At 43.9% G+C, this 12561-nt stretch overlaps 2 protein-coding genes across 3 annotated transcripts; one reads left to right on the forward strand and one right to left on the reverse strand.

Moving 5' to 3' along the window:
* Positions 1 to 31: 31 nt before the first annotated feature.
* Positions 32 to 4609, forward strand: LOC147456925 (uncharacterized). 2 transcript variants are annotated; one of them, XR_015188056.1, is made up of 6 exons: positions 32 to 219; positions 592 to 754; positions 838 to 900; positions 1046 to 3476; positions 3563 to 3645; positions 3764 to 3903. XR_015188056.1 is itself a non-coding variant. In XM_086512001.1 (6 exons), exons 1-6 carry the CDS (start codon positions 40 to 42, stop codon positions 4442 to 4444), a joined length of 3612 nt encoding a protein of 1203 aa, XP_086368127.1. In that variant the 5' UTR covers positions 32 to 39; the 3' UTR covers positions 4445 to 4609. The 2 variants fall into 2 exon arrangements, 1 of the variants encoding a protein (XP_086368127.1); XM_086512001.1 differs by having other exon boundaries at positions 3552 to 3645; positions 3764 to 4609.
* Positions 4610 to 5752: 1143 nt separating this feature from the next.
* LOC147456926 (uncharacterized) lies at positions 5753 to 7252 on the reverse strand. Its single transcript, XM_086513252.1, has 2 exons — positions 6681 to 7252; positions 5753 to 6128 (listed from the first exon to the last, which is right to left on the reverse strand). The coding sequence occupies exons 1-2, from the start codon at positions 7250 to 7252 to the stop codon at positions 5753 to 5755; spliced, it is 948 nt and encodes a 315-aa protein (XP_086369378.1).
* Between the last annotated feature and the right edge of the window lie 5309 nt (positions 7253 to 12561).

Raw genomic sequence — 12561 nt, forward strand, 5'->3', positions numbered from 1 at the left:
GACGCTTCAGCTAACTTTGCTTTGTCGTTAGAGAAAGAGATGGAGAGAAAGAGCACCTGGCCATGGCGGAAGAAGCTGGAGAAGATCAACACGTCACAGCTGCTCGCAACCGCAACGCCCACGTCCTCGGCCCTCCTCCCAGCTGACCTTAATGACCCCTCCATGCCTCCTTTTGACGACTGCTCAAGCATGCATTTGCAGCATCCTAAGCTGCGGCAGGTCCACTCTCTCTCTCCCTCTCTCTCTCTCTCTCTCTTCACACACACACACACACACACACACACACACACACGCATCCCCCTCAGCATTATTGATCCCTTGCTTCACACCAATGACCATAGCATTTTCACACCCATCGCCTCATTGCTTTCTGCAACAATCATATATTTGACTGACGTAGGAGATGGTCCCTCTTGTGCACGCCCACATTGCAGTACTTATAAACCGACCGCCCTCTTCACGGTGTATCATCCACTTTATTAGTCTCTTCCTTGTCCATTGTCGTATGTGCAATTTTTCTGCACCTGTGTAACCTTGGTTTTGCTAGCCATGAAAGCTTTTGCCTCTTCCTCCTTTCGACATTATCGACAGATACACGAAGATGCCAATAATGTACATGCAGTTAGTCATGGATGCGGCTCCGAGGAGACGGTGGAGATGCTGGCAAAGAAGATTGTGGACCTTTCCTCCAGGCTTGCTGCCAAGGATGACTTGGCAAGCCAGCAGTCTCGCATTGCAAAGGACGCTGTTGAAGGTGAGCTATTGTGTCCATTACTTACTCTTCTGGTTTGGCTTCACGTAAGAGTCTTCTGAGCACTGTTTTGAATCCCTCAACAGACTTGATCATGAAGGACGAGCAGCTGAAGCAACATGCCATGGCACTGAAGGAGGAAAAGGCAGGTAAATGTTATGATTAACGACTCATTCAGAAGCTCTTAATTAGGGAGGCTGATTATTCCACTAACAGATTAGGAGACCTAATTTAATTTAATGTGCAATGCCAATCAAGCTGCATGTATTCATGTTATTTTTTGTCATTTTGTAGCCAGAGAGAAGGCAGAGGCTGGCTGTCTATCTTTACAGCAAGAGCTTGATAAAGCATGCCAGCAGAAAGGCGTGGTGGAGGCGCGAATGATGCAGCTTAATGGTGCTCTCAAAGAATGTATGGACGAGATGCGGCACGCAAAAGACCAGCTTGAACTCAAGGCACAAGAAGCAACATCCAGAAAGAGAGAGTGGGACAGGCTCAAATATGAGCTTGACACTGAAAATGCACAACTTAAGAGGCAGCTCATGGAGGCTACTGCAGAAAATATTGCCATTTCCAAGTCCCTTCAAGAGCGCGGGCGAAGTCTCAATGAGATCTTTGAGACTAGAAGCAAGGTAGAATCGGAGTCCAAGATCCTCCAAGTGCAGATTGAAAGCTTGCACAAGGATATGGATGCTGACAAGTATGAGATTCATGTCCTGAAGAAGGAGCTCCAAATTAGAAATGATGAGAAGGAACAGAACAGGAAGCTTGCGGATGCAACCCACAAGCAGCACCTAGAGAGTGTGAAGAAGATTGCAAAGTTCGAGTCTGAATGCAACAGGCTCCGTGCACTTGTTCGTAAGAAGTTGCCAGGACCAGCTGCGATCGCCCAAATGCGCGTGGAGGGTGATCATGTTGGTAAGAAGAGAATGCCAAACCCAAAGACATATCCAGACCAGAGAGATATTGAGACTCTAAATGGTAGATTGATGTCCATGGAGGATGAAACAAAGCTCTTGAAAGAGTCCCTTGCTAAGAAAACTGTGGAGCTTCAAGTAGCAAGGCAGCTGTGTGCACGAACAGCATCAAAGTTATCATCAGCTGAAGGCATTATAGAAGCCATGGCAAAAGGACAACCTCTCCCAACATTGTCCAGTGAAGAAAACCATGCAACCCCGTGCAGCACTAAGTGTGATCCTATGCAACAACAAAGCCTTGCTTTATCTCCGGCTCCTCTAAGCAGCGGAGGTGAAACGATAGAGGTGATGGACTGGGCTTTAAGCTCAGAAGATGGGAACAACAATGATGATGAGCTTAGCACTGCTGAATCATGGGCATCAGCACTCATTGCAGAGCTCTCTCATCTAAAACAGGATGATGGAAATCCTACTTTGAAAACAGATGAAAATGGCAAGCCCGGGATCCGTGTAATTGGCCCACTTGTGCAAGACTTTGATCTTAAGTCAGCTTTGCAAGAGCTTAATACTAAACTCTTATCGATTGGTGAGAGTATATTGGTGCTACTGTCTAGCATGAAGTGCGTGGGTGACCAGGGACTTTCTTTTGGGATGCTGGGCCAAATCATGGAGGAGTTTGCCTTTGTGAAACAGGTTCTTCTTCAAGTACAAAAAGCTGTAGAGTCCATCGACATGAATCAATTGAAGGTGGTCCAGTTGGACAAAAGCTTGCAGGGAAGCGATAAAACAAACAAGATCGATGGCTCTATGGTGATTGATGAATGTAATGAAGACATGATGCCCCCTGAAATCAACAGTGATGAGAAGGGAACATCCAAGGGGTCGGTAAGGAAAATAATGGAGGCCTTGTTTGCGTCAGCTGAGAGAAAACTAGAAAACGTAGAATCAGGAGCTGAGGGTGTTCTTGTGCGTCAGCGAAAGGGAGAGGATGCACTTGATGATGATCTTCGCAATTTGTCGGAGGTGGCAGCCGCAGAGCTTCTATGTAAGATAGGGGATCTGGTGAAGGAACATTGTATAGCATCTTGGGCTCTAGCAGACGACGTGCAGGTAGGTTGTCAGAATTTGGTTGAAGAGACTGGTCGCGGTCGGGGAGAGATTGACATGTCTACTGGTGAGATCTCATTTGGTCAAAGGGAAACAGATGATGGGCTAATTTCTGGCACTGATGAGTATGGTGGGTCTCTTGAGACTGGAGGGCATAAGGATAATGTCTTATGTTCGAGCCGTAAAGCAACAGATGGTCACCACAGTTCCAGCGCCGATGTTGCCAATGAAGGCTTGCAGCTTGATGTGGGCGAAGCCAGTACTGTTGTGGGCAGAGATATTGGCGTTGATTCTGTCAATGTTGTCGAATACGAACTTCACCTGGGCAAAAATGGCGTTGATTCTGTCATTGACAATGTGGGCGATGTACATGTCGAGCTCCCTGTGCAGATTGAGCTCTTGCAACATGAAGTGGAGAGGCTCAGCGCAGAGCGTAACGACCTGGCTGCCAAGCTGGTTGCTTCGCAGGGCCAGCTAGAGCAGCAATTGGCCAGAATTGCCACTCTGGACGCTGAGTCACTCCTGCTGGCCAATGAGAAGTCCAGCCTGGCCCAGCATCTCAGTGACGCAACAGCACGTAACCAGGGCCTCGAGGAGGATCTTGCGGAAGCTCGTGCCAGCCTGGACGATCTGCGCCAGCAGGTCTCCTCGCTCACGTCCGAGCTGGCAGATCAAGCTGCTCGCTGCCAGGAGCTACAAGGGTACGTTCACTCTCTGCCTAAATAACGTATTTATTGTGTGCCAACCAGGAGATTTTTGAACCTCTTCTGCTGCAGAAACGTCATAGCTCTCTCGGACGTGGGAGCTTCTTCTAAAGGAATAGCTCAAGCCGAGACGGACGGCGCTGACGGCAATGGCAAGCATCGCAAGGTAAAATGCAGCCGCACCCTTCCGGCTGCCATGCTCTGCAGGACCTGGCCTTGTTCGCCGAATCGCCATTGGCTGCTTTTGTCTAATGCAGATTTTATCATGTGTGGCTGCTCTGCAGGAACGTGAGATTGCATCTGCAAAAGTCCAGCTGGCGGAATGCCAGCGCACCATTCTTGTACTGGGCAGCCAGCTCAGAGCGCTTTCATCAGTGCAGGACCACGTGGCTGCAGAGCCGTCTTTCGATTCATCGCTAGAATCAGCGACATCGACGGACCACTTGAATTTACCGCCGATGGCATTGGCAGAAGCGTACGGAGGTGGCCACGTGGCGGAACGGAGCAACAGGTCGGTGCGGGGGCAGCCGGCCGCTTATGTGAGAACGAGAGGGGGAAGGCTGGTGAGCGCAGAGCAGTATTGGGGTTCAGGCCGTGAAGTGCCAGTGGCCGGTCACGAAAAACAGGGCACGGCGTCGCATCCCAGCTACAGCAGCCGCCACAAGGCACTTCCGCGCCACGTCTACGGCGTTGCTTGTGCACAGTCACCGCTTCATGAGTATGCAACTGAGCAGCCGGCGTACGCCTACAGTCCCCCGGAGACTGCCCTCAGTTCTCCTGCAACCTCTCCGGCCAGATATAACCTCCAGATTGTGAAAGCGCAGCCGCTGAGCAGCGCCAACCTCCTAAATGCCACCAGTACAGCGGCGGCGGCCACCGGAGCCGTCGGGTGCTCCTCCCCCTCGGCCGTCAGAAGGGGCTCTCGAATCGCCAGATTTTTTGCGCGTGCCAAAAAGCAAAGATAAAGTACAGTTCAAATTCTTCGCGTCATATTGCGAGAAAATATTTTTGCACGTGCCGCGTTTACTTTGAACGTGTGGTGTTTGCTCCTCCTGTAACTTGTTCATTGTATACCTGTGCAAGCTTTGTTATTCTAATTTGTGGAAATTCCCAAAATACCCTTTTATTTATTTTGGTCGGGTTGTTCTAATCTTTTGACAACTGAGAGCATAATTTGTCTCAAATTGCCTCGCAAAAAAGGCGACTGTCTAAAAATAATGCAACGATTCATCTCTCCTCTTATGGAAAGCTACAATTTTTTTTTTAATCTTTAGAGAAATTTAATATAAGGACGTATTTTGGGAATTTTGGAAAATTTAAAGGGCGGCTTGGAAATGTATGACAAAATATCTGGGGTATTTTGGGAATTTTTGAAATTTGAGGGGTATTTTGGGAATTTCCAAAAATTAGAGGTGTATAATATATGTTAGCACCTGGCCAAGCATCCCCGTCCTATTGCTTCATCCCCGTCCTCATCCTTGCCTCCACCTTGTGCTTTGTCCCTCCTGCTTCGCGCGACGGTGCATCTGGAAAGCTTCGTCTGTTCTTCTCTTTTTTCAAAATCGTTAGGACATACTCGACCTATTTTTTCCATTTTTCACACTACTTTTACCAAACTTTAGGTGGATACTTAGTTTCACTCTTTTCCTAATCAGGAGCTTATATACATTTTTCTTCTAGAACCTAGGCATACTACTGGGTCAATGTGCGCATTAAACCGAATCAGCGCAGATGCTGCTGACGTGTATTTTTTGCCTGCGCAACCAAAAAAGAACTCCTGGTGGACGCTGGCTGGCGCGCATGAGATTGCGCAGGCGCAGGTCGACGCACCAAGCAGACAGCGTATAACAGAAGAAGTTAGACCAAGCATGCAGTGTATAGCGAGTGTGTCGGTACTCATCACAGACATGACAAAGACAGCAAGACCAGCTGAACCTTCTGTAGATTGTATAGACAGACTATTGGCACAAAAGGGATGACTGTTCATTCTATAACAGAAGTAGGTAGAGATTTTTGTACAGGCAAAAAGATCAAAACATATACAGAATTTTTGGCATTTACATTATTAGAGAGCACCACGGCTTCGGATAGTAATCCGTCATGTATTCTGGGTATGATTCAGCTGTCGACAGACTATTGGCACAAAAGGGATCACTATTTGTTCTATAACAGAAGTAGGTAGAGATTTTTGTACAGGCAAAAAGATCAAAACATATACAGAATTTCTGGCATTTACATTATTAGAGAGCACCACGGCTTCGGATAGTAATCCGTCATGTATTCTGGGTACGATTCAAAATATTCGAAAACCTAGATAGTATTGCGTTAAGCCGGTTAACTTGCGCTTTCAAAGCGATTAGTTCTTTGCCCAATGAGTAAATTTGTTCTTCGAGCTTTGTTACTTGCACATCTGCAATAGTGATTGCATACTCTTCGATCGTGTTTCTCGAAGTTCGTATCGCCTCAATAATTTCTAACCGTAGCTGACGCGTGTTCCATCTTTCATCTCCAAGTAATTCTTTCAAAATTGTAGCAAGAGCATCCTCTATCCTATCAATACGTGTATCTTCCACCATAGCAAAAGACTCATCAGGTTGTGTTTCGCTTAGCTGAACCATCCGGCTTTCGTCTTCTTCATCCATCTGAACATTGCAACAAAAACAAATCATGATCAGCTTACATTTTTTGGTTAGATTCAAAACTAAGAATCTTATTGCTAGCAAACATACCAGACTATGCAACTGTCGCTACGTCAACACGGTGTACAAGTGGAACAAAATAATCTCCTATTTCTGCATCTCTCATTGGCGGTTCAGCATCAAAATCATTGACTACAGTTGTTGGTGGACTACAAAAGACGTAGCCATTGTCAAAAACTTGATAGGAAATATAATTGTGCTTGTACTATGATAAGCATACCTTTGTGTTTCTTGCCAACGGGAGTTAAACCACTCAGCACGAGATTGACTATTCAAATAGGGATCATCACTAACAAATACATTCAAAATGTCTTCATATGTTGTCGTGGATAGGTATATCATACACCTCCACAATGCTCTGATCTTCGCAAGATGCATTCCACGGCCTTGGTATGGAGTTATCCAGCATGATGATGGGTAATAATTGCCACTCTTAACCATTATGTGCAGTGTGGACAAAAAGTCATTTCCTGCTGGATGTCGAAGCTTGAATTTCCAATATATTAGTGCTCTATCAAAGATGTTTGTTGGAGTTAGGCAAACCATGTTCTTCAATTCATCAGCACCATATAAGCTATATAGCTCTACACCGGCATTTACATCTTCACTGGTTATATTGTGAACAACTTTTTGAAAGTGTGCTTCATCTTGGTCTTTTAAACAGTACCCTACCATGCCCTCAAATGTATGCATTTTGTGTTGCTTTAGGCCACGGCACAAAACCATCGCGCCTGCAGGTGCTGACTTAGCCCAACCCAAGTATCCTTTTATCTTCCTATTGACAGCGATCAACGAAGTTGCCCAAATACGGATAACCATTTGCAAGTGAAGGTGCAGCAGCGCTCCCCCTCTCTCCAATGCACATAGTCCTGCTAAAGTTTCTCTTTCAAGAAATGATTGCATGCAGCCCAGCAAGCCTACATCTACGTCACCACCACCAACAGATATCGTCACACTCACTTCCATTACTCTCGCCTCCGGTTTCTTCAATTTCGACGACCCAACGTTACAGCCCTGAGTGTTCGTGCCAGGTTGCTTCCCTTTTCCCCGTGCCTCAGACTTCAGCTTCGCCATTCTCAACGCACCTACTGTGAGCACACCAACAAGCACAAAACAACCATGCTGTTAGAGAAGTACTGACTTGAATAATCTGCCCATCGACCTAAATGAATTCTAAAGCTAGCTACTATGACGCCACCAACAAGCACAAAACGAGCATGCTCTCAGACAAAGGCTCACTTCAGTAGTGTGTCCATGAACCTACCAATACTCTGCAGTGTGTAAAGACAGAGTAGCTTAAACAGTACGTGTAGACACACCCAAATACCGCGCAGTCCGTAAACACACAGCCCAGCATGATCATACGTTCCGTTATCAGCTACAGCACCTACAGGATGGCGTATGCACTACCCAAACACAGAGTCAAGCACTTAATCTCAAGGATGTCGAGTTGTTTACCTGTATGTGTGACAATGACTTGCAGAGCACTCCAGCGACGAGCAGGTGTGAGGCACAGCGCAAAAATAAAACACATTGCAAAAAAATAGAGGCCTGCCTCTCGAGCCTAGCTGCAACGCGTCCCGCGACAGCAAAGGCTGGGTGACACGCAGCAGCTTGATTAATCCATGCAGCATCTCGGACCTTCATTAATTCATGCAAGATCTCGATAGATTCTACTTATTGCACCAGCTTGCCAAAATTGGGGCCGCCTACTGACTATATTTGAAGGTTTTTACCAATAACCAACGTCAGGCCACTGGAGATATCTCTCTCTCTCTCTCTCTCTCTCTCTCTCTCTCTCTCTCTCTCTCTCTCTCTCTCTCTCTCTATATATATATATATATATATATATATATAAATAATCATTTTTCGAGGTTCAATATTTGATCAAAACGAAAGGAACGCATGATTCTTTTTAATTTTTTGGAAAACTCACAATAGCGAGTGTGTGTTAGTAGTAGATAATACCAATTAGGAATGCATAATTCCTATTGCAAAAGATATAAAGAGAGATGAAAGGTATGGGTTAAGGTTGTTTCTATGATGGGGAATAGAATTAGCCTTTCCATGAGGGATGTGGACCAAAAGATGAGGCAAGGTCTTCTACCAATAAAAAACCTAGTATAAATCCCTCTAGTATAAATCAATCTTCAACAAGTTGAAAAGGGCTTTCTTGGATTATCATCAATGAGGAGTTTGATGGGATTATTGTCATGGGCTGAGGAGGATGAAAAGGGCTCCTCTAGGTGACCACTAAAGAGAATGGGTTCACCTATGTAGCTAATAGCATCAGGGGTCTTTGATGTGGGGGACTATTGCAAATATGATGCTCATGGATCTGAACTGTTGTGTCAAAATGAAGGGGATGAAGAGGAGCTTGGAATTGAGCTCAATGAGGATGAACGAGCCTTTTTAAGAAGCAAACAAGGTACTCCATTGACGTGTCACCTTTGAAAATGACAAGATATCTAGTGGCTCACTTCATAGAGCTACAATGACACAATGTGGTTTAGCCAAGGGTCTGGACAATACAAGTTTGCAATTAAAGGCTATGGGCATCGATGATTCATTGGCCTTCTATTTCATGGATCCACCGCTTTCTGAGGCTCTAATGTTAGCAATGGAAAAAATCTATAGTTCCCTTTGGAACCTCCTTTTAACCATCATTGAAAATAGGCACAAAATATTTTCTATAGGCCCCGAGAGAAATAAGCACATATAAACAAAACAAGAGAAATTTTTCTACCCAAAGCGGGACCATTTGATTTTTAGGCACAGCAAGCCCTAGCATTTCCATAGAAAATCAGTCTCTCTCTCTCTCTCTCTCTCTCTCTCTCTCTCTCTCTCTCTCTCTCTCTCTCTCTCTCTTATCCTCTCTCTATTTGTTGCACACCATCATGCTACGTGAGCAATTACACGCTCTTTTGAGGAGAGCCTCATTTTATATGGCCAGGAGGGAGGGTCAGGTATGTTCGGTATGTGCTATGGCAGGTCAAGTATGTCAGTTGTGTTTGTTGAGCAGGGTGGCGAGCACGATGGTGTTCTATTTGAAGATGCTTGGAGCGATTGTGGTAGGTCATGGGCCGCTTATGAGCAACGAGTTATGTGCTGGGATAAAGCATTGTGGAAAGGTGTTGCTAATGGATGGACTGAATCAATGCTTGTGTTTGATCGAGGTGGAAGAAATTGCACACTCTAGAATGAAAACCTCTAGTTGAAATTGTTCATCAAGTTCGAACTTTATAATAATGCAAAACAATTCCAACTATTACATGCATCTTCAAATATATAGCAACTTCAAATATATACATGCATCTTCAAATATATAGCAACTAAAATCCACCTAATTAAGAAAAAATAATTACCTTGCAAAGAACTAAACAAAAGTACCCAATAGATCCGCATCTGTACTTTTCAACATTTCAATTTCTTCCACTCTTAGCGCATCTATACTTTTCAACATTTCAATTTCTTCCACTCTTAGCGCATAGCCTTCTAGTTGTCCTCGGTCCATAAAAAAAACTTTGACATTGGATCCTAAACCTCTAATTGTTTTTATCATAAGGTTTTCTTATGAAAGATCATTATCTGCTAAGCTAAAGTTTGGTGTTTCAGTTTATCTTCTTTCTTTGTTTTTAAAATTTACAGCTTCTTTTGATGTAATCTTGTGTCCTTATCATGTGTTATATCTTGAATCTTCATCCTGTCTTTAGAAAGCCTTGCCAAAGGTAGCAATAAAATCTCTCTCATTTTTTAATCCACAAAGATAGTTCATGCCAAAACTTTCAAACTTTGCTCTTAGCATTCCGAGACTACTAAAATATTTCCACATGACAATAATTATATGGACATGAACACCAAGAATATATGTGTTACTTAAATACACTATCAGGTAGTCCTCACAAGCTCCTTGAACACATGCTTAGGCTATATACCCCCATCTCAATCCCTCTTTACATATGTCACTGATTAGCTTTTGACAACTCGAACAAATGGAGCTTCTGTTATATAGAAGCTTACTTTATCTTGCTCTTTTCTTATTTTGGTAAGGACACTTATGCTTCGCGAAACAGGTTTTTGTCGAGATCTAATCAAAGTTTGTGCACATGACTGAATGTGATCTTTTGGTCGATCCTTTGTAGTTTGCTTTGTTCTAGCGATGAGTTTTTTTCCAAACAAAAAAGAAAAAAAAACATTAAAATTTAGCTTTTTTATCATTTTGCCATTCATGTATCTTTCTATAGCAAGGCTCCAAAATACTGGTTACATGTATATATTTGATATTAGAAAAGAGACTATTTGATTATTAATCAAGCCTATTTGACTAATAATCAAGCGTAGTATATTTGAAGTAGATTCAAAGATGTTTATAAAAAAAAACGTAAAAATATCTTAATGTCTCACTCAGCTAGTAGGCCTAGCCAATTTTTCGTTTTGGGGTTGTTTAAAGGGTATCTTAGAGGATACCTTGTTTTATTTCAAGATGAAAAGGGTGGGCAGAGTTGTGTGCAGGTAGGTTGAAAAAAATAAGGAAAAAAATGAATTTCTCTCTTTAAACACGCGTCCATATCATAATTTGATCTAGATATTTTTATGGCTCTCTCTATGTCTCGCAGACGCACAGCTGTGTAGGGGGTTCTGTGTGTGTGTGTGTGTGTGTGTGTGTGTGTGTGTGTGTGTGTGTGTGTGTGCGCGCACGCAGGCATGGGTGCAAGTGGAGGCCCGAAGCAGCTTTGGTTTGTAATTGAAGAGACAGTGAAGGCGCTCAGGGAAAAGGTGGTAATGGGACAAGCCTACGTAGAGGGTTGATGGTGAAGAAAGTAGGGGTTAATGCGTTCTTGTCAAATATAGAGAGAGGGAGAGGTAATGGGAGGAAGGCAGGTGGAGACGCGAACAGAGAGAAAGAGGGAGACAGGCGCAAAGAGATGGGGTCTTTTGTGTTGCCTTTGATGAGAGGCAGTCGAGTTTGAGGCAGCGTGACACGAGAAGGGGGCCGGGGCCGCGGGGGTTTGGCTCGTGACGGCAACGGCAAGAGGTTGCTTCAAGGGGCAGCCGATATTGGCAGTGTATCTAGGTTCCACCAAGATGCAGAGCAGGACTTGGTTGGTGCTGCAAAGCAGGGCAAAAGCTCGCACAAGGGAGGCATCGTAGAGGGATAGTGCACATCTGTGTGTGAGACAAGCAACGGGCGAGAAGCTTGTGCAAAGCCTGTGGGGGGATGATAGTGACACATCGAGTTACTTTTTGCTTCTAATGAGAAGATTCTTTGGCATCTCGGAGACAATTTAATTGGTTTTGAGAATGTAGACCCAATAGTAATGTATTAGGCACCAACCCGCCTATACCTATTATGCAAAAAGCTTGAGCACATTAAGGTTCAAAATGCTTTTGGGAACAATAGGTATAGGCGGGTTGGTGGGGGTGGCTACCCTAATGTAATTATAGTCTCTGGATGATGTCGTGGTTCAACAAGAACATGACTGGACCTTGTAATTTTTTGGGCTGCTCAATATAATTCACTCACTCAGGATTGTGAGTTTTGCAAAAAAAAAAAAAGATTCAAAATGCTTTTGGGAACAAATAGGTATAGTTTAACTCTGAGCTTGTTAAAACCCCTTTCTCTTTCTCTATCTTCCAACCCCACTTTGTCCCTGTAGTGAATGAACATATTGTGCAAAAAACTCAATTTTGTTTATGATTCTAAATGCCTTTTTGGCATAATAGGTATAATTCATTTTTGATTCCCCCCTCCCCCCAACAAAAAAAAAAACAACAAAAAAAGTGAATGCACCTATAAATGGAAAAAACTCAGTTCCCTTATGAATCGGAATGCCTATTTGGCACAACGGGTATAGTTCAAGTTTTTTAGAAAGTTTGTTTGAACCTCTCTCCACCTGCATCGCTCGAGTGAATGTACTTATTATGTAAAACCTCAATTCTCTCATGATTCAAAATTCCTTTTCTGCATAGTAGGTATAGTTCAAATTAAACAAACCCCCCCCCCCCCCCCCCCTTCACTATGTAGGTATAGTGAATGTAATTATTATGTAAAAAACTCAATTCTCTCATGATTCAAAATTCCTTTTCGGCATAGTAGGTATAGTTCAAATTAAACAACCCCCCGCCCCCCCCCTCCCGCCCTCCCTCCCTCTCTAATCGTGTTTATTACTTGGAAGTCATGGGGCTTGCCAAAAAGAAAAATGAAAAAGAGCATGCTTAAAGTTCTCACTATTTTTAGATCATACCTAGTAAAATTCTACTAGTGTCTTCATGAAGGAGGAGGAAGGACGAACAATCAGATGTCCTTCATCAACGACCTAGGATTAGGAGAGATGGAAGCTGCGAGAGAGTATATTTGGGGACAACAATACCAACATCACCAC

The sequence above is a fragment of the Adiantum capillus-veneris genome, chromosome 5 (genome assembly GCF_014529385.1).
Source record: "Adiantum capillus-veneris isolate H3 chromosome 5, ASM1452938v2, whole genome shotgun sequence".
Taxonomy (NCBI): Eukaryota; Viridiplantae; Streptophyta; class Polypodiopsida; order Polypodiales; family Pteridaceae; genus Adiantum; species Adiantum capillus-veneris.

Bases quoted from the DNA above. Each gene is read 5' to 3' on its own strand.
- LOC147456926 (XM_086513252.1), bottom strand. From the start codon at position 7,252: ATGGCGAAGCTGAAGTCTGAGGCACGGGGAAAAGGGAAGCAACCTGGC. The intron at 6,129-6,680 runs ATATTGGAAATT...TTTTTGTTGCAA, and splicing joins ATCTTTGATAGAGCACTAAT to TGTTCAGATGGATGAAGAAG.
- LOC147456925 (XM_086512001.1), top strand. From the start codon at position 40: ATGGAGAGAAAGAGCACCTGGCCATGGCGGAAGAAGCTGGAGAAGATC. The intron at 755-837 runs GTGAGCTATTGT...ATCCCTCAACAG, and splicing joins TGCAAAGGACGCTGTTGAAG to ACTTGATCATGAAGGACGAG. The intron at 3,646-3,763 runs GTAAAATGCAGC...GCTGCTCTGCAG, and splicing joins GCAATGGCAAGCATCGCAAG to GAACGTGAGATTGCATCTGC.